Raw genomic sequence first — 22,147 nt, forward strand, 5'->3', positions numbered from 1 at the left:
ACATTAGGGGGGGGCTTCTTCACACAGAGAGTGGTGGGAGTATGGAATGAGCTGCCAGACGAGGTGGTAAATGCGGGTTCTTTTTTAACATTTAAGAATAAATTGGACAGATACATGGATGGGAGGTGTATGGAGGGATATGGTCCGTGTGCAGGTCAGTGGGACTAGGCAGAAAATGGTTCGGCTCAGCCAAGAAGGGCCAAAAGGCCTGTTTCTGTGCTGTAGTTTCTATGGTTCTATGGTTCTATGGTAGTACTGAAACCGTAGTGGTCATACCACAGACAACCAAGGTCATTTCAGGCAACTTGAGCAGTTGCTTAAAATGATATTGCAGGGGACTTACTTGAATGTTCATGGCTCCTCTGCTGCCGCAATGAGGCCACACTCAAGTTGGAGGAGCAACAACTTATATTCTGTCTTGGTTGCCTCCAACCTGATGGCATGAACAGCAATTTCTCGAACTTCTGGTATTTGCACCCCCTTCACCATTTTCCATTCCTGTTTCCCTCTCTCATCTTATCTCCTTACCAGTCCATCACTTCCATAAGACCATAAGACATAGGAGTAGAATTAGACCATCTGGCCCATCAAGTCTGCTCCACCATTCAATCATGGTCGATCTATTTTTTTTATCTCCTCCTCAACCCCAGTTCCCGGCCTTCTCCCTGTAACCTTTGATGCCATGTCCAATCAAGAACGTATCAATCTCTCTCTTAAATACACACAACGACCTGGCCTCCACTGTTGAATGTGGCAACAAATTCCATAAATTCACCACCCTTTGGCTAAAGAAATTTCTCTGCATCTCTGTTTTGAAAGGGCGTCCCTCTGTCCTGAGGCTGTGCCCTCTTGTCCTAGACTCTCCCACCATGGGAAACATCCTTTCCACATCTACTCTATCTAGGTCTTTCAACATTCGAAGGTTTCAATGAGATCCCCCCTCATTCTTCTGAATTCCAGCAAGTACAGAACCTCCTCTGGACCCTGTCCAATGCTAGCACATTTTTTCTAAGATGAGGGGCCCCAAACTGTCACAATACTCAAGGTGAGGCCTCATTAGTGTCTTATAAAGCCTCAGCATCACATCTTTGCTCTTGTATTCTTAACCTCTTGAAATGAATGCTAACATGGCATTTGCTTCCTCACCACCGACTCAACCTGCAAGTTAACCTTCAGTGTGTTCTGCTCAAGAACTCTCAAGTCCTTTTGTATCTCAGATTTCTGGATTTCTCCCCATTTAGAAAATAGTCCACACATTTATTTCTACTATCAAAGTACATGACCATGTATTTTCAAACATTGTATTTCGTTTGCCACTTTCTTGCCTATTCTCCTAATCTGTCTAAATCCTTCTGCATCCTTATTGTTTCCTCAGCACTACCTGCCTCTCCACCAATCTTTACATCATCTCCAAACTTGGAAACAAAGCCAGCTATTCCGTCATCTAAATTATTGATATACAGCATAAAAAGAAGTGGTCCCAACACCGACCCCTGTGGAACACCACTAGTCATTGATGAGAAAAGAATCCTTTTATTCCCACTCGCTGCTTCCTACCAATCAGCCATGCTCTATCTTAGTAACTTTCCTGTAATACCATGGGAACTTAACTTGGTAAGCAGCCTCACGTGTAGCACCTTGTCAAAGGCCTTCTGAAAGTGCAACATCCACTGCATCCCCTTTATCTATCCTACTTGTAATCTCCTCAAAGAATTCCAACAGGTTTGCCGGGCAGAATTTTCTCTGAAGGAAACCATGCTGTACTATCTTGTTCTGTGTCACCAAGTACTCCATCACCTCATCCTTAACAATTGACTTTAGCATCTTCCCAGCCACTGAAGTCAGGCTAACTGGTCTGTAGTTTCCTTTCTTCTGTCTTCCTCCTTTCTTAAAGAGTGGAGTAACATTTGCAATTTTCTAGTCCTCTGGCCCCATGCCAGAGTCCAATGATTTTTGAAAGATCATTTTTAATGCCACCACAATCTCTAACACTACCTCTTTCAGAACCCTAGGGTGCAGTTCCTCTGGTCCGGGTGACTTAAGTACCTTTAGGTCTTTCAGCTTTTTGAATACCTTCTCTCTTGTAACAGTAACTGCACCGACTTCTCTTCCTTCACACACTACAACATCAGGCATATTTCTAGTGTCTTCCACAGTGAAGACCGATGCAAAATACTCATTTAATTCATCAGTCATCTCCTTGTCCCCTGTTATTATTCCTCTTGCCTCATTTTCTAGCAGTCCTATATCCTCTTTCATTTCTCTTTTATTTTTAACATACCTGAAAAAGCATTTACTATCCACTTTGATATTTGCTAGCTTGCTTTCATATTTCATCTTTTCCCTTCTAGTGATTTTTTTAGTTGCTCTCTGTAGGTTTTTAAAAGCTTCCCAACTTTTTCCTTTGTTGTATGCCCTTTCTTTTGCTTTTACAATAGCTTTGACTTCCCTTGTCAGCCATGGTTGTACTATTTTACCATTTGAGTATTTCTTCATTTTTGAACTACACATGTTCTGCACCTACTCATTTTTCCCAGGAACACACACCATTGCTGCTCTGCTGACATCCCTGCCAGCAGCTCCTTCCAATTTACTTTGGCCGACTCCTCTCTCACACCACCGTAATTTCCCTTTTACTCCACTGAAATACTGCTACATTAGACTTTACTTTCTCCCTATCAAATTTCAAGTTGAACACAATCATATTGTGATCACTGGTTCCTAAGGGTTCTTTTACCTTAAGCTTCCTAATCGGCTCCGGTTCATTACATAACACCCAATCCAGTATAGCTGATTCCCTAGTAGGCTCAATGGCAAACTGCTCTGAAAAGCCATCTCTCAGGCATTCAACAAACTCACTCTTGAGATCCATTACCAACCTGATTTTCTCAGTCGACCTGCATGTTAAAATCTCCTATAACTACTATAACATTGCCCTTTTGACTCACCTTTTCTATTTCTTGTTGTTATCTGTGGTCCAGCTTCCAGCCACTGCTGGGAGGCTTGTATATAACCACCATCAACGTCCTTTTACCCTTGCAGTTTCTTAACTCAACCCACATGATTCAACATCTTTCAATCCTATGTCACATCTTTCCACTGATGTGATGCCATTCTTTACCAGTAAAGCCACACCACCCCCTCTGCCTACCTTCCTATCCGTCCGATATAACGTGTAACCTTGGACATTCAGGTTCCAACTACAACCATCCTTCAGCCACAATTCAGTGACGGCCACAACATCATACCTGGCAATCTGTAATATTGCAACAATATTCCCTCTGGTGCTCTTCACCCTTCCCTTTCTTCCACTGTCTTCTACCCACTCCTATCAGATTCTCCCTTCTCCAGCACTTTACCTCTTTCACCTAGCAGCTTCCCAGCTCTTTACTTCACACCTCTTCCTTTCCCAGTTTCACCTATCACCTTCCATCTTGCACTTCTTCCTCCCCTCCCCCCACCTCCTTGCTCTAACCTCATCCTTTCTCCAGTCCTGATGAATGGTCCTGGCCCAAAACGTTGACCGTTTACTCTTTTCCATATATGCTGCTGGGCCTGCTGAGTTCCTCCAGCATTCTGTGTGTGTTGTTTGGACTTCGAACATCTGCAGATTTTCTGGTCTTTGACTTACTTGAATGTTTCACTGCACAGCATCACAGAGCTCTGTAGAATAAACTGGAACAGCCTCCCATCAAAACACCACTCCTGATTTTAAATTCCTGGGTCAAAATTCATATCCTTTAAATGAAAGTCCTGTGCAGCTTTCAGTGTGCTTTCCAGATGAGTGAAAATCTAAGTCCAAGTCATGATTAGAAAACTAGGTGCAAACAATAAACTCCAAGGATTGATGCTTGAAGAGTTTGTTGGAAGTTCCAGGATAGTGCTCGACCCCAGCACCTGAGGTAACAGTGTTGCTTCTGAGACAATGCTAACAGTGTAGTATCATCCAATGATTCTGAGCAAGAAATATAATAAACAGATTCATCAGTGGAAAGTAATCAAATTGGGAAAATTAAACAAATGGGCAATTTTCAGTTTAGAATAAAAAACCAAGGGTTAAAATTTCCTCCAGCTACAATCTGTCGGAGCACTGCAAATAGATTTTGCAAAGACTTACTTTGTCTGGTACCTCTAGTGAAATCATAAACACATTCTTATGGATTTAGAAGAGACTGGCAGAACCCAAGCAGACTGCGGTTAGGTCTATGATGTGGTGTACCAAAATTTCAAAAAGATTTGGGTGAAATTTAACATGAAAGGCTTTGAAATTAACCGAGAATTGAGGGGATTTAGGGTAATACCCAGGAATGAATGAAAACGTGGTTGACAGGTTGGAAATAAAGAGCATTTGACAGAAGAGCATCATCAGGTAGGAAGGCATTATTGAGAATGACAACTTAGGGAGCTAGACTGGGACCACTATTGCTTTTAATTTACATTAATTCTGAAACAATGCATTGCAGTGAAATTTATGGAACATCGCCTAGGAACATGCCCTTCGATCCATGCTTTGGTCATGATGCTAAATGACACTAATCGCATCTGCATATACATGATCCACATCTCTGCACCAGTCTAAATGCCTTTTAAGTGCCACTGCTATGTCTGCTTCCACCATCATACCGGCAGTGTGCTCCATGCACATAACAATCGCTGTATAAAAAAAAAATTGCAGATGTATTTGAACCAAGGGAAGTGAAATTAGAAGGCAGCTCAACAATCTCAGATTGAACTAAATGAGACAACTAGGTAGAGAGGTAAGTGACCAATGACACTTCACAAATGGAAATGTAATCAGTTAATAGCAAGGTAAGACTGGTTAAAGCCAAAGCCAAACTTGTTGTCATAGGCAGTATTCAGGGCACAGTGCAGTACCACACAATAGCATAGCAGTTAGCATAATGCTTTACAGTGCCAGCTGTAAAATGGGGATCCAATTCCTGCCACTGTCTTTAAGGAGTTGGCATGTTTTCCCCGTGACAGCACGGGATTCTTCCAGGTCCTCCTTTATCCTCCCACATTCCAAAAAGACATACAGTTTAGGGTTAGTAAGTTGTGGGCATACTACGTTCGTGTCGGAAACATGGTAATGCTAAGCCTGCCCCCAGCACATCCATAGACTCTGTTGATCATCGATGCAAATGACGCATTTCACTGTATGCTTCGATGCGACATGTGACTAATAAAGCTAATCTTTAAACTTTAATATAGGATCACATAAGCAGCATTCACAAGAAAAATATAAATTGAACAAAATTTCGTAATTTTCATAAGAAAACATAATTAGAACAAAAAGTCAATTTTAATATACAGGGATCAAAGTGGACATCGCACTGCTCAACTGTGGTGATGAGAATTTTGCCAAGTGGTTTAAGAAACAAATGATTGAATGTGAGAGTGTGTTCATGATGGAGTTAAATATACAACACAGAGGAGTTCTCTGAAAGAGGAAAAAAAGCAACAAATGAAGGTGAAACCGAATCTTGTAAGATTTTAGAAAGAGAAAGTGATAAAAATGTTATAGGAGTCTGGTCAGACTGCTCTGTCAATACTGTTTTCAGCTGTAGTGACAAAGAAACAAAGAAGGCAGTTTATTGCAATGGAATGGCAATATAGATAATACACAGTCTGTGAAAACTGAGCTATGAGAAAAATTAATGAGACATGAGATTTTCAATTGGACAACTGTTCTAATAGAGGCACATAAAGTTATTAGCAAATAAACATTTAAAAATATTAATGTAGATAGAGTAGACAGAATCTTTTTCTCTCAGGGTTTGAGACTTTCAAACTGGAAGATAAATTTAAATTGAAGTGAAAAACATAGAGGAGATTTGAGGGTTAAATTTTTCAGAGGGTGAAGGTCATGTGGAGCAAGATCCCAGAGGAGGTGGTGGAAGCAAACACAGTTACAATATTTAAGAGGCATTTAGATAGGAACTGTACTTAGAGAAGGTGTAGGAAATAAGTACCTAATGCAGGCAAAAGGGATTGGCATAGACAGGCATTACAGCTGGCATCAAAGAGGTGGGACAATGGACATTTTCTGTGCTCTACAGCTCTGTGACTATGACTTTCACATTAAAATAAGTTTCCTCACATAGCAACTATTTGTCCTTAAAGTGAAGCCTGGATTTAATCCTTTTCTTTAGATTCATAGATTCATCGAATTGTACAGCTGGAAACAGGTCCTTAGGTCTTTGACAACCAAGGTATTATTTCCCATTTGCCTGTGTTTTACTCTTATCACTCTAAACCTCTTCTATCCATGTACTTGCCCAGCTGTTTTTTTTTAATGCTGTAATTGCACCTGTCTCTACCACTTCCTCTGGCAGCTTATTCCATACAGCCACTATCCTCGACGTGAAAAACCTGTTGCTCATAACCCTTATAAGTCTTACCCCTCTCACCTTAAATGTGCTCCCAACCCTGAAAAAAGGACTATTTTCCCTTTCTGGATCTTCATTCCTTTTATTAATCACATTTTCTTTGAGGAATATCTCCTTATATCAGTATATTTCAAATCTGGACCCTCTAATTTTATTCAGAAATTCAATGCACATCAGACTCACAGATCAAACCAAATTAGGGAAGGTGGTGAAGTCTTGACACATTTCAGAAATCATGGAATGAATTGTATAAGGTAAGTGAATAGGTGGAACAAGGTGAAATGATATTTAACAACTATGCCTTATTCTACCTATATATGTCAGGATTTTTCTACATGGAGAAATTAAAATGGACAAAATACCCCTTCACCTATGTAGTGATCCCAACTTACAGAGTCATACAGCAACAGAAATTATCCAATCCGCACACCATGTCCATACCAAACATTAAGTACCCAATGTTCTAGGAAACCTCAAACATTCTTCCTCTCAATCTTCTCACTGCTTTCATCTGATGATCATCTCCGCACTGTGATCATTTCCCCAATGTTACTCTCCCAATCTTCTCCTTTCTGATATTCAGGAAGGATGTGGTGGCTTTGGATAAGGTTCGGAAGAGGTTTACTGGATTAGAGTATTTGAGCTATATGAAAAGGTAGACAAACTTGGGTTGTTTACTTTGGAGCATCAGAGACTTGAAAGGATACCCGATTTAGGTTTATAAAATTATACGATGCACAGATTGAGTGGACCTCAATAATCTGCTTTTAACCAGGGTACAAATATTGAATACTGAAGGGAATATATTTAAGGTGAGAGTGTGAATATTTAAAGGGGATGTGCAGGGCAAATTTTTTTACTTAGAGTGGTGGATGCCCAGAATGTGGTAGTGGACATATACAACAGTGCCATTCAACAGGCTTTTAGACAGATGCATGAATGTGTAGGGATGGAGAGATAAGGATCAAGTGTAGGCAGAACAGATTAGTTCCATTTGACATCATACTCACCATTGACATCGTGGGCTGAACGGTTTTATGTCCTATGTCCATTCCTCTGTGTACTTGCTTCCCATATAATTTTCTCACTTCTGTGCCTCATGTAGTCTTTCTCCCTGAGCATCTTCCAAACCACAATTTTATGCCACAATATCTTTTATGATTTTTGCCCTACTCTCCTCTCCCTCCAGATCAACCTTATCCCCTCTTCCCACCTACAAATGGCGAGATGGCAGAGGAATATCCCGCTGTGTAGCATGTGTGTGAAAGCTCTTGCCAGAACCAGAGCTGCCTGTTCTACAGAGCTGTGAGGGATAGAAAATTGTGTCAGAGAACCTTGCAGTAACTGGCAGGGTTTGCCAACATAAAACCTCTTCAACACATGAAAACACATCCAAGCCTCAAGTGCTTTATTTAAAGGTGCTCAAGAATAACCTTGAGGTTTACCTTGACAGGATAACTACCACCTTAATTTCTCCCAATTCTGAGAAGTAACTCTCACTTCTTGCCCCTCCCCACTTTCCACCTTTCCTGTGTTCCTCATTTCACTAGTTTCCAAAATCAGGAATTTGACCATGAAGAGAACACTATGGGAGAACACTGCATTGCAAACAAGAAGTGTTAACAGTCATTCTTCATACTGAGGACCTCTCCATTGTATTGACTGTTACTATAAAGAAACTAAATGAGACGGGTAGAGAACACACAAAATGCTGGAGGAACTCAGCAGGCCAGGCAGTATCTATGGAAAACAGTAAACAGTCGAGGTTTCAGGCCACCCTTCAGCAGTCCTGATAAAGGGTCTTGGCCCAAAACGTCAACTGTTTGCTCTTTTCCATAGACAGTGCTTGGCCTGCTAAGTTCCTTCAGTATTTTGTATGTATTGCTTTGATTTCCAACATCTGCAGATTTAGTCTTGTTTGAGGTAGAGAACAGATTCAGTTTCAGACTTAGATTCATTTATTTATCACATGTACATGAAAACATACAATGAAATGCATGATTTGCATTAACAATTAACACAGCCTAAGCATGTGCTGGGGTCAGCATGCAAATGTCACTACACACAGTATTCTGTGCTGGTGTTGATGTCCACAAACAGCAACACAAATATACACTACCACAATGTGTAACCTTGTGAAATGACATATCTTTAATTCTAACCTTACTGAGAAACAAGAAGATCTACTGTGGCTCAGTGCAGGGTGTAGAAAGAATTGCTAAAAATAATGAGATCCACGCTATTAACTACAGGACTAACAAACAACTAAACAGCATGCAATGGAAAGAGCAAAGCAATCTCACAGCAAACTGAGAAGTTTGAGATTCTGCCGTCCTGCTTGTTGTAAATGGTGTTGGACAACTAAAAGGCTAACATGAGACAGATCCCCATCATCAGTAATGGTGAGAGTTAGCATAGTACTGAAGAAAAGCTTGAAGCATTTACAACCATGTTCAGCCAGATGTGCAAAGATAGTCCACCTCTGCCTCTTGAGATCCCCACTGTCTCAGAAACCAATCCGATTCACTCTACATGAAATCAAGAAATGCCTGGGAGCACCGGTTACAACAGAGATACATAATAGCAGCAGACAACAATGAGTCATAAAGTCAGAGTCATACAGAGAGTAAACAGATCTTTTGGCCCAACTAGTCAATGTTGATCAAGATGCCCATTCAAACAAAGCTCTTTGGTACAATTTTCTAACACACAGAGCACTGTAGAATTGGCAAGTCTAGGCCTTGCATGAGTATTCACACACATAACCAGTATTTGGCCCATAACCTTCCAAACCTTTCCCATCCATGTACCTGGTCAATTGTCTTTTAAAACTTGTTATTTTACCTGCCTCAACCATTTCCTCTGGCAGCTCATGATATATACAGTATATCCTCCAATATTTACCATTTTCATCCCGGGAAAAAGACACCGACCTACCAACTCTATTATGGCTCATAATTTTATACACTTTTATCAGTTCTTCGTTTAGCCTCTGACACTCCAGGGAAAACAATTCAAAATTGTCTAATCTCTGCTTCAAGCTAATTCACTCAAATCCAGGCAACATCACAATGAACTTCTTTAGCACCTTCTCTAAAGCCTTCATTTTTTTCACATAAAGTGGTCTACTGCTTACAATTCTTCAAATGTGGCCTAAGGTTTCCACAGACGCAACACGACTGAAGGATTTTTATACTCCGCACTGATTGCTGAAAGCAAGCATGCCATCTGCCTTCTCGGCCACCCTATCCACATGTGCTGCCGCTTTCACGGACCTATGGGCTTACATCAACCCACAATGTGGAGATTTGCCCAGGTTATTCCTGTTCATAAGAAGCAGGACAAATTCAATTTCACTAATCCCAATTTATCAATCTAAAGCAGCACTTACTCGGCTCGTACCAGATGGGTTTCACCAGGACTACTCAGTTTCATACTTATTACAATACTGGCCAAAAATTTGAACAAAGTGTTGAATTGTCGAAGTGAGGTGAGAATGACAATCTTCAAAGCAGCATCTGACTGAGTATAGTGCCTGGTGAAACTGAGCATTTCACTGGTCCTTCATCAGCACTGGGTCTAAATGATGGACCGATCTTCACCAGGGTTGCTGCAGTGGTTTAAAGAGGCAACTTTCTCTATAGCATTTAGGGATGGAAATGATCCCAAAACAAACATTAAAAAGTACAGTACTGTGCAAAATTCTTAGGCACACTAAATTTTTTTATATGGTTTCAGATGATATGGCGTCTGCAGAACCCTGATCTCAACATCATCCAGGCTGTCTGGGATAACCTGCAGAAACAGAAGCAAGCGAGATAGCCAAAGTCTGCAGAAGAACAGTGGAAAGTTATCAGAGATAATCAGCTTTAAAGGCAAATAATTACACCAAATATTTTCCCCCAATTCATTTCATTAGTTTGAAAGCATTTTTGCTTTATAGGATTGTTTTACATATACCTAAGACATTTGCACAGCACTGTACCTTCCTTTTACTGTCATCTGAGACTCGACTTATGTAAGAGTCTTCAGGAACACAAGAACAGAAGTAAACTGGAGTAGATTAGGCCATTTTACTCCTGGAGCTGGGTCTGCTATTTCATTTGATCTTAGTTCATCTTTGCTGTCTTCAACTCCTCTTCTGGGTCAGTCCCCCATAGCCCTCAATTCTTCAAATCATTTAATATTATAGAGATGGTAGGCGCAAGTGCACTTACAATATTCCATGAATATGGAATTAGCATGAAGGGCTGAAGGGCCCGTTTCTGCCCTAAGTAGTTCTTTGGCTCTGCTTACGAATCTCCACTTTAAATCCTTCATATGATCTAGTTTCCAAGATTCACTGGGATTCAGAATTGTAGAGAATTTGACAAAGCAAGCAAACATGAGTTGGAATGTTTGTGTTACCTGGAGCCTCATAGTTTCTTCAGACCACCAAGCCTCGAAATCCTTTTGTATCATCATCTTAGCCTTTTGCAGAAGATGCTGCAGGTGCTCAGTCTCTGTCTTCAGCCCCTTCAGTCGGTTGAAGGTCATTTTGTAGCTGGACATAAATGAAAGTGAAACAATGACTTGTGTGAAATTAATGGACGAGAACTATGTGAAGCAATTAGTGCATTTTGCTGCCATGCCTATAGACCAAATATACACTGACCTGATGTACAAGTCCTATTCGTAATGTGCCATAAGTGTGTAATCATGGTGCAGGATCTGTGCTGTGTTTAGATTGAAAACTGAGAAGCTGTTTAGGTTTATTCTGGAGGGAAGTTTTAGAGAAGCTTTTAAGATCCGATGGGAGAATAGATTATACTGAGCTCCAAAAAATGGTTTCATGCAACCACACAGGCTGTAGTTTGAGAATTTAGTTAAATAATAAATAAGCTAGTGAATGGCAAAATGAGACAGAGTTTCATCAGATGCTAAATAAGAGTAGGTTGTTTGAAGATTTTCCAATGTGCTTTTCTGTGTTAACTGTTAATCATCTGTTGGGACTACTTATAGAAAAGTTACTTTGTTTTTCCAACTTACTACTTTCTATCTCACTGTTATCAGAATCCTGAATGGACCTCTCATATGTTAACGATGAATCCTCGATGTCCAAGTCTACCTCTTTGTAGCCCTTACACGTTACTCGTCTACCTGCACTGCACTTTCCCTGTAATTGTACCATTTTATTCTGCACTCTCTTCTCTGTACTCCTTTGCTGTACTTCTGTATAGACTGATCTGACTGGATAGTACGCAAACAATATCTTTTCACTGTAATTGAGTATATGTGACAATAATATAAGAAAATACATGACTGACATAATACATATATCTAAGGAACAGCCAGTGTTCATACCCATTGCTGTTTTATACTTAGTAACATATCGCTTAAGATGCTGAATCCATAGAATATGAGTTGAAATCCCACCAACTAAGATGTGAAATTCAATTCTGAGTTTGTATGAGAAAGCTTCCAGCTTTATTCTTCTCCATAGATTCTGCTTGACTTGATAGGTTGCTCCACTATTTTTTGTAGGTTGCCTAGCTTGCCTTAAAAACTCATATGTTTCACTAATGTCTTTGTCCTCTGTGCCTCTGAGCTGAGCTTCCAAACCCATGCTTTTTGCATCATTTAGTTTCAACTCTATCTTAACTTCAGCTTATCTACCAATAAGACCTCACTATACTCAGTTTCAACCAATGAAATGCGATCATTCTCCAACTTCGCATCATGTGAAAAACATGAGTTCCTCCAACACTATGTCGTCCCCGTCCTAACTTACACCTTCACTTATACATCCACTAACCCAGATTGACTGAATCTGACTGAAAATTTCTTACCTCAGCTCTTAAATTTGCGAAATAAAAACTTGTTCTCACCCTTTCCATGATCCACATCTTCCTCTAGTCCTATGATCTTCTGAAATGACCTTTCAAACCTAGCCCCTTGGTATTATCCAGTTTTCCTTACCCCTCCCATGTCCAGTTGTAGCTCTAACTGAGTAGAGTCTCTTGGGGAGTTTCCTCCCAAGTCTTCACCTCCTCTCTATGTAGCTCTTTAATATTTTAAATCTTTTGCACAGTGTGTTGTTCATTGATCCTGTTTACAGTTACTGTCCATAGATTTGCTAAGTATGTCCACAGGAAAAAGAATCTCAGGGTTGAATGTGGTGAAGTGTACGTACTCTGATAATAAATTTACACTAAGTTTACTTCATAATCCTATATCATTGTGGTCCTGTGTCTAGAAAATTAAGCTGATGGTACATATAGCATGTACTTTTTCTCTAAAGTTCATTCTGTTGACTTCATTGGAATGAATGGAGACGAGAAACTAGGACTGATGTTACTATATAACAGATTTAGCAATACTGAATGGGATGAGTTCCTCTGACAAATATCTATCCAGCTCAGAGTCAAATTTTATTTGCTTATATGAAATGTGTCTTTCATTTTCACATGCAGATTAATATACTGTGTTCCATGTTGGTATTGTTTAGGGGAAGTTGTCTCCACCTCACTGAATCTGCTACCACTCTGGGTAAGGCTATGGCAGTAAAAGTGGCAGGCATGAAGCCTGGTGAGATTTTAACTCCAAGGCTTTAATTATTTACCCAAGGTGGGTTTCCTGCACCCAACAAGAATGACAGACTGGTGTACCTTTGGGAACAGGTAATTATGGAACCTCACTCATGACTGAGAGGCACACTCATCAAGGGAGAGGTGAAGTTTGTAGGAGGAGGGATCAAAATTTCTTTGAGTGGCTTGGGAAAGTGATCATCCTTTTTTCTTACAGTTTCCCCTCCTGTCTCATTTCCTTTTTGCTATTCCATTTCTGATGGGGAATTACTGGGAATTCTCAGAATCCAACTTGCGGGCAATCAATGTTGAATCCCTCACCATACAATCTATGTCTTGAATTGGCTCAGTGATTCAATCTCCTCAGATGTCTTGGGTAGGAAATCCCAAAGACTTCCTATCTTCCAGGTGACAAGATTTCTTCTCTTCTTACTTGGGAAAAGCTGATCCCTTATTTTGAAGCTGAGGCTTGAAATGTTGAATTCAGTTTTGGCCACCCTGCTAAAGGAAAGATGCCATTAAGCTGGAAAGAATGCAGAGAAGATTTATGAGGATGTTGCTGTAACTATTTACATTGGAGCATAGGAGAACGAGGGGTGATCTTATAGAGGTACACAAATTCATGAGTGTTTTTTTTACTTCAGTTCAGGAATCAAGAACTGGCTGACATAATATTAAAGTGAAAGGAGGGAGATTTAATAGGAATCTGAGGGATAACTATTTGGGATAACCTGTTGGTCGAGACAGGTACATTAACAACGTTTGAAGGTACTTAGACAGGTATATGCATAGAAAAGAAGGATATGGGCCAAACAAGGGCTTAGATGGGAATCCTGGTCAATGTGGCCCAGTTGCACCAAGGGCCCATTTTTGTGCTGTATAACTCTATGACTCCCTGTTATAGGAAACCCAGCTGAGGAAACATCTTCTCTGTATCTACCATGTCAAGCCTAGTATGAATTTTACATACTTCAATGACATCCTCTCATTCTTCTAACCTGTGTATGCCCGTAATCTATTATCTCGTAGAAAGAAGTCTTTCAGCCCATCATGTCTCTCTTGGTTTTCAGAGCAATCTCATCAATCCTATACTCCCATATTGGCTTATAATTTTTTTGCTCAATAATACCCACATGCTAACATCTGCTTAATTTCTTCTCATGAGCCAAACTCACCGTCCCAAGAATCAGCCCAACAAACCTTCAGATGGGAGACTGGACCTGTGCACACTATTCCAGATGCAGTCTCACCTAGGCCTTTTATAAGCTGACTAACAGATCTTTATTCTTTAGAAATATAGACCAACATACTGATAGCCTTCCTAATTGATTCCTGTCTGTGCACATGAATTGTCAGCAATACAGTATCACCCTAGACCACTTTAGACATCAGCACTTTCAATCTCTTGTTTTAGCTTTATCATTTTGCTTTCAAACTTTTGCTTTACCATTATTTCCCCAAAGGAGATGACATTACGTTTACACATTATACTTAGCTTGTTCATATCCATTTATTTAGCCTCTTAATATCACCACTAACCATTTCTGCATTTTATTTTTTAATAAAATTGTTGATTCTATGGCTTATCTTTGTATCAAACTTGGATATATTCTACTTGACCCCTCATCAAAATCATTGATATAAACTGTGAACAATTGGGGCTTTAACATCAGTCAAATAATTACAGCCTCCCAACTTAAAAATTAACCATTTATACCCACCTTCTATTTTTGATTCATTTAGAAATCTACAATGCATGCCTAAGTTTATTACCTTCATTATATCCTTGTTGTAGGATGTCTGACAATATGGAACTACAAGGAAAGGTACTCAGCCAGAGGAGGCCCATCACTTTTCCATGGTAAGTGTGATAAAATGTGTTTAAGCAAGCTGATCAGATGTCAGGGTTCTGGGAATCATCTGGTTAGCATTTCATGTAGTCAAGCATCCAGAAATGATTCCAACCAGAGTTGCGACCACCCCAGATCCACTGGTGAATGTAATAATAAGTTAGATATGGCAATATTTGCCATTACCACAATGAAATGGCTGCCACCAAAACCTCAATGGTACAACTGACCCGGCTGGCTATATGTTTCTTTGGCAGCATTTCACTCACCTCCCTTCTCCCCCAATTCTTACCATCACCCAAAAGGCAATGGTTAGGAACAGAATGGGGTCTCTTAAATAATGCTGCAGGCAGAAACATCTAACAGATTTGAAATGCATTTAGATTTGATGTAAAATAATTTGCCAAACTGTGGGCCATGAGTTAGAAGATGGCTTTGTCTCCTTTATCATAGGATGAATGGCCTCCTTCTGTTGCATAAATTCCTATGATTAACCAATTACAATAAACCACCTGAGAAGGGTAAAACCAGAGACACTCTTAAGGGAATCCTTAATGTTTAACTGCATGGTTTCATTTCAGAAAGCCTTGCTTAATTCACTATGACATGAGAATTTAGGCCAGTTGAGTCTTTCATATTCATGGTTCTGGAAGATTTATGTACTCCTGTCATTTCTTAACTAGGTGCACATGGCTGGATGCTGGGGCAGTGATTGAAGCAGGTTGGGGATATGGCCTAACCATATATTACCCCTTGGTGATAACAGGAATGTTGGAATCACAAACGAGGAAACGTATTCACTTAGGCATTGCATCGTACTCCCAGTGATGGGTTATTTACAAAGATAACGCTTTTTTTTATCTTCCAGGAATCTTCATGTCAATAATCACCTCTAGATGACCTGCTTCCCTTGAGACAATTCTAAATCAACCACTGTCAGACGTATGGTGCCTTAAGTTCTCCAATCTCTCCAAATAACTTAGTGCACTCTGGGGAAACTGGGAACTCCTGCCCACTTGCTTTCTCTTACAACAGGGCTGAATTAGTAGTGGGCAAGGGGGTTGGGAAATGAGAGGATGGAGCAATCACTATAGCTAAAAACAAGGCTGTTTTATGATTTTGAACCACACTGGAGTTTACCCTCAACCATATGTTTTTCAGCTGTTTGGATGGAGGAATTGAGGATGGAAGAACCACCGTTGGATGAGATCAAGGAGGTGAATCCGGAAAGGGAACAAATTAGCATAATAATAATAATAATTAGTAATAGTGTGATAATGACAATTATCCAATAATGGCCAATGAATTTAAGATGCAGAAGGTGACAATAGAAACATTTTCTCACCAGTTCACTGACCAAATCTCCTCTCCACATCTGGATCCTCCTTGCTAACCACATTCCTGTACTGGTAGCCTTTGTGTTCCTGCTTATCACTCTCCTGCAGCTGTTTCCAACTTCATCTTCCCCTTTCCTTCTGGCTCCACCTGCCATTTCTTTTCTTCTACTTCTGCTTCCACTTATCACTAACCCACCTTTGTCTTCCAATTCTCCACCTTGCCTCCATCCGCTTCTTGGGTCATCAATCACCCACTGCCTCTTGTCTCGCCCTTTCCCCTTCTTATTGATAGTTTTCCTCTCTGCACTTAGGCCTGATACAGGATTTTGACCCAAAATGTCGTTAATTCCTCCTCCCCCAAAAGATGCTATTTTCTCCAATGGATAGTTTATCACTCAGATTCCATTATCTGCAGTTTCTTGTGTCTCGGTTTTCACAGGCTCCTTGGTGACTTTGTTTATACATATGCTATTTATAAATTATATTAAACATGGCCACCAACCTCTTTTTCTCTTCTTCAAGTTTCTGTCGAAGTTCTTCTTCAAAATGATCTGGCTTATTGACATCTACAGGCTCACTAGTCACACCTAGTAAAAAGTTGAAAATAGGAATATTGAATTGTAGTAGCAAGCAACATCCACCTTTTGAAAATTACTTTGTTGCCTGCATTCTAGATCTCAGCAAAGCAGGCAGGAATCCCCATCTGAGGGTACAATAAAACAACTGTGGTGGAAGCTCTAACAGGAGGTTATTTTCTATTGCCCTTGATGGGGAAATCCTCCAGTCAACATATGTCACGGTAGAAGCATTTTGCAAGGCTGTTTCTGCCAAGGTCATAAATGAATCCTTTTCCTTAAAAAAAAGCTCACTTTTGTTTGCATTTTTACAATCTTAGCAATTAGAGAAAATAGTTCCAATGACATCAGGTCAAAGGTAGCCATTCTCTGAGTAGGATGGCTAAGGGGGTAAGACCTACTTGAGGGGCTTGGTTGCCTGGTGCATCACGATGCACTGGTGCAGTGTTGAGGGAGTACAATCCTGAATTGGGAGTCATAGAGTATTACAACATGGAAATTGCCCTTCAACCCATCTCACCCATGCTGACAAAGTTGTCTGCTTGAATTAGTACCTCTTCTCCATATTTAGCCAAAATCCCTCTAAACCAGGGGTTCCCAACTTTTTTTTTATGCCATAGACCAATACCATTAAGCAAGTGGTCCATGGACCCCATGTTTGGAACCCCTGCTCTAAACTTTTTCTATCCATGTATAGGTCTAAATATTGTAGCCATACCCACTTCCACCACTCCTTCTGACAGCTCATTCCATATACTGACCACCCTCTATATGAACAAGCTGCCCTATGGGTTCCTTTTAAATGTTTCCCTTCTCAACTAAGCCTATGCCCTTTTAGACCATGGGAAAAACTGTGACCATTCATCTTACCTACTGCTTCCCATGATTTTATAAACAATCCAGGACAGTACTAAAAGACAGGAGAGGCTACTCCATTTTCCCTGGAGTGAAGAAGGTTCAGAAGAGATATAATTGATGTATATAAAATTGCAAGTGGTAGACTGCAGGAAACATTTCCCCATATCAGAAATAGCTAACATCTGAGGCCATAGATTTAGAATTAGAGGGGAGCTGAGGGAAATCTTCACTCAAAGAGTGGTGCATTCTGCCTAAATGTGATGAAAACAGAGTCTCTGACAGCAATTAAGTGTCTAATCAAGCACTTTGATCAGTTAGGTATTGAAGGCTTTGTGCCAAGTGCTGGAAGATGGGATTAATATAAATGTGTGTCTACCACTTGGCATGGATATGGTGGGTCAAACTGCCTGTTTCAATGCTGTCAACTCTATGACTATGTTACTACAGTATATACAACAAGGTTTTGCATTGAATCCTCAGTGAAAATATCTCTTATCTAGCAACAAAAGCAGATGAAGCTTCAGATCATTTATCGTTCTTAACCCAAAACATCAACTATCTTTTGACCTGACCCTACTAGTTCCTCCAGCACTTTGTTTGTTGCTCCAGATTCTCACCATCTGTAGTCTCTCTTGCGTGGTCATTATCTATCGTCATTTGTGAAGTTTGTTTTGCTTAGCTAAGGTAACAAATTTTCAATAAGAAACAAACAAGAGAAGCAACACACACAAAATGTTGGAGGGACAGCAGTCCAGGGAGCATCTATAGAAAAGAGTACAGTCAACATTTCGGGCAGTGAGCCTTCATTGGGACGGATTAGAAGATAGGCTACATTTCCTCATATTTTATATTGATCATATATCATTACAACATAGAAGGAGACCATCCAGCCCATTGGGTCCATGCTTGGTCACTGAGCAATCCTATCAATCTTATTTTCATATGTGTCCCTGTAACTCATTATCTCTCACATGTCCATTAACTCCAGCTAGATATTCTTATCATCCTTTTATACTAGGGACTAATCACAGTAACCAATTAAGCTCCAAACCATTATGTCTTTGAGAAGTAGAACAAAACCAGAGCATTGTGAAAAGCCCATGTGGTCATACGGAGAAAATGCAAACTTCACCCAAAATCAAGACTAAACCCCAGATGCTGGAGTTGTGAAGCACAATTACTTCCAGATGCTGCCCAATGCAAGGTATTGTATTGGTTTCCAAGCAGCATAGGAAGTTTAGATTGCAAATATACATGCAAGTGTCCTTTATTGCTCATGATGAAGGGCATGAGAATCAGGCATGGAAGTGTAAGGGAGAAAGCTGAAGCATTTATGCAAGATCATGAGCCTGATGTACCAAGTAGATGTGCTACTTAACCCCCTCCATTGGTTCCCAGAATTATTGATGCCAGTCTTCAGCCAATTTGATTATGTGACCAAGAAATGACTGAAGCTATTAGATATTGAAAAGGATATGGACTCCAGTAATAGTACTGATCATTCATGCTCCAGAACATGCAGCACTTTTGGCCAAGCTTTTCCACTACGGTTGCAACACTGGCATCTGCCCAACATTATTGTCCTGACTGGGAATATTACTCAGGTATTATCCTGTCCACAAGATCCTAGACAGATTCAACCCAGTCAATAACATTCTATAAGTCTACTCTCAATCATCAGCAAAGTCAAAGGGGCAAAGGTTCAAAGGTTCATTTTATTATTAGAGTATGTATGCAGAATATAACTCTGAAAGTTGGTTGAAGGAAAGGATAATACAGTAGATGGAACTGCCAAGTAGCACTCGGTTAGCTATAACCAGGTCAAAGAAACTCATTCTGAGTTCTGCCCATGTCACTCAGCTCCTGACCTCATTAGTCTTGGGTCCAAATATAGACAAAAGAGTCGAATCCGCAGGTGAAGTGAGAGCAACTGCCCTTGACATTCAAGTAGGTTATGAGCAAATATGGCATCATGGGGCCTTGGTAAAATGAAGCCATTGGGAAGCATGAAACATGGCAACGCTTTGCAGGCAGCTTACAAAACCTCTAAATACACTCCTTCTGAACTACTCTCACTGCAGGTACAGCACCTTTAAGCAGATGAAGGTATGTCAAAATGGCAGGGTGAAGGAGAAGGGGAGGAATCCAACCCAGACTAAAACGTCGAGGTGTAAAACTTGCTCTATCCTGCATCTTGTTAGTTAAAGCACAGTCACTGGAGATCAAGATAGATGACCTAATGGCAAGATTACTGTACCAGAGGGAAACGAGACACTACTACGTTCTCTGCTTCATGGAGAAATAGCTTACTATAGCCAAGCGAGAAATGTCAGTAAAACCCGTGGGCTTCTCTTTCCACTGGATGGACTGGAGTGATGATTCGAAGAGGGCAAAAGGAGGGAGTCTGTGTTTTATGTTGAACACTTCATGGTGCTCGGAGGTAGTGTTCTCGAACTCTTGTTTCCCCGACCTGGAACATCTAATAATTAAGTGCCAACAATTCTATGTACCAAGAGAGTTCTCCTCCATGGTCCTGCCTGCAGCTTACATAACTGACAAAGGTTGATGTTAAGCAAAAAGCACTTGAGGTACTGAGTGCCATGATCAGCAAACAAGAAACAGCCAACCTCAATGCCATTCAAATCAGTGTTAGAGACTTCAGTTAGGCTTGCTTGATGAAATCCATGCCCAATTATCATCAACATATTACCTGCAGTCAGGAGGTCCCAACACACTCAACCACTGTTAGGTCACAATTAGGAATGGCTATAGTTCTAGCCATCGCCCATATTTCGGGAAATCTGACCATCTGCATGCATACAGGCAGAGGCCAAAGAGCAAGACTCCAGAGATAGGGACAACAAAGGAGAGGTCACAGGAGGCAGAGGAGCCTACATAATCTCAGGACTGATGTTATGCCACGCGACAGTGAGGATAGGAATCTAATGAGGTGGCGGATAAATGTGTGGCTGAAGAATTAGAGCAAGGGGCAGGGATTTAGGTTTCTGGATAATTGTGACCTCTTCTGGGGCAGGTACGGCCTGTACAAAAGGGATGGGTTGCATTTGAATCCGAGGGGGACCAATATTCATGTGGGCGGGTTTATGAGAACTGCTGGGAGTGGTTTAAACTAATATAGCAGGAGGATGGGAACCAGTACAATAGAGCTGAGGATGAACCAGCAAGTTTACAAGTAGATGATGGGTGTAACATGAACATAAGGAAGGACAAACCAGTGATTGGCTACAAATGCAGACACAGCAAAGAGTTAAATTGTACCACAGAAGCAAAATTCAAAAGGGCAAAGAATGCAGGACTGAAGTTGTTGTATTTAAATATGCATAGCATTTAGAATAAGGCGGACAAACTCGTGGTGCAGTTAGAGATTGGTCGGTATGATGTTGTGAGTCATGGCTGAAAGAAGGCCATAGCTGGGAGCTTAACATCAAAGGACATACTTTGTATTGAAAGGACAGGCAGGAAAGCACAGGTGGTGGTGTGGCTCTGTTGGTAAGAGATGGAATTACATCTTTAGAAAGAGGTGACATAGGGTCAGAGAATGTTGAATCTTTGTGGGTTGAGTTAAGAAATTGCAAGGGTAAAAATACCATTATGGGAATCATATATAGGCCTCTAAATAGTAGCCAGGATGTGGGGCTGAGATTGCAAAGGGAGCTGGAAAAGGCATATAATAAGGGCAATGACACAATTGTAATGGGGGACTTCAATATGCAAGCGGATTGGGAAAATCAGGTTGGTGCCAGATTGTAAGAAAGGGAATTTGTTGAATGCCTACGAGATGGCTTTTTAGAGCAGTTTGTTCTTGAGCCTGCTCGGGAAAAGGCTATCTTAGATTGGATGTTGTGTAATAACACAGGTCTTATTAGGAAGCTTAATGTAAAAGAATCCTTAGGAGACAGTGATCATAATATAACTGAATTCATACTGCAATTTGAGAGGGAGAAGCATAAGTTACATATATCAATATCACGATGGAATAAAGGGAATTACAGAGGCATGAGAGAGGAGCTTGGTCAGGTGGATAGCAGAGGGTATTGGCGGGATGAAGGCAGAGTAGAGATAGCTGAAGTTTCTGGAATAGTTCACAAGGAGCAGGGTAGATGTGTCCCACGGAAGAAGTTCTCAAATGGCAGGGGTAGGCAATCGTGGCTGACTAGGGAAGTTAAGGACTGCATAAAAGCTAAGGAAAGGGCATGTAAGGTAGCAAAAGTGAGTGAGAGGTTTGATGGTCAGGAAGCTTTTAAAATCCAACAAAAGGCAACTAAAAGAGCTATAAGAAGGGAAAAGATGAAATATGAGGGCAAACTAGCCAATAACATAAAGCAGTATACCAAAAGATTTTTCAGTTATATAAATAGTAAAAGGAAGGTGAGAGTTGATATTGGATCACTGGAAAATGATGTCAGTGTGGTAGTAATGGGGGACAAAGAAATGGCAGATGAACTTAATGGGCACTTTGCATCAGACTTCACTGTGGAAGATACTAGCAGTTTGCCAGAGGTCCATGAGTATCAGGAAGCAGGAATGAGTGCCTTTGCTATTACAAAGGAA

At 40.6% G+C, this 22,147-nt stretch overlaps 1 protein-coding gene across 4 annotated transcripts in view; it reads right to left on the bottom strand.

Annotated features, from left to right (window-relative positions):
• The window catches only part of kif6 (kinesin family member 6), a 611,249-nt gene that overhangs the window by 89,229 nt on the left and 499,873 nt on the right, over positions 1 to 22,147 (bottom strand). For all 4 annotated transcript variants that reach the window (XM_063040644.1, XM_063040642.1, XM_063040641.1 and 1 more), the window contains 2 exons: positions 16,645 to 16,729; positions 10,797 to 10,932 (listed from right to left, as the gene is read on the bottom strand). In XM_063040644.1, the coding sequence (XP_062896714.1) occupies positions 10,797 to 10,932; positions 16,645 to 16,729 (221 nt within the window). The remainder of the gene's footprint in view (positions 1 to 10,796; positions 10,933 to 16,644; positions 16,730 to 22,147) is intronic.

The sequence above is a fragment of the Mobula hypostoma genome, chromosome 2, assembly GCF_963921235.1.
Source record: "Mobula hypostoma chromosome 2, sMobHyp1.1, whole genome shotgun sequence".
Taxonomy (NCBI): Eukaryota; Metazoa; Chordata; class Chondrichthyes; order Myliobatiformes; family Myliobatidae; genus Mobula; species Mobula hypostoma.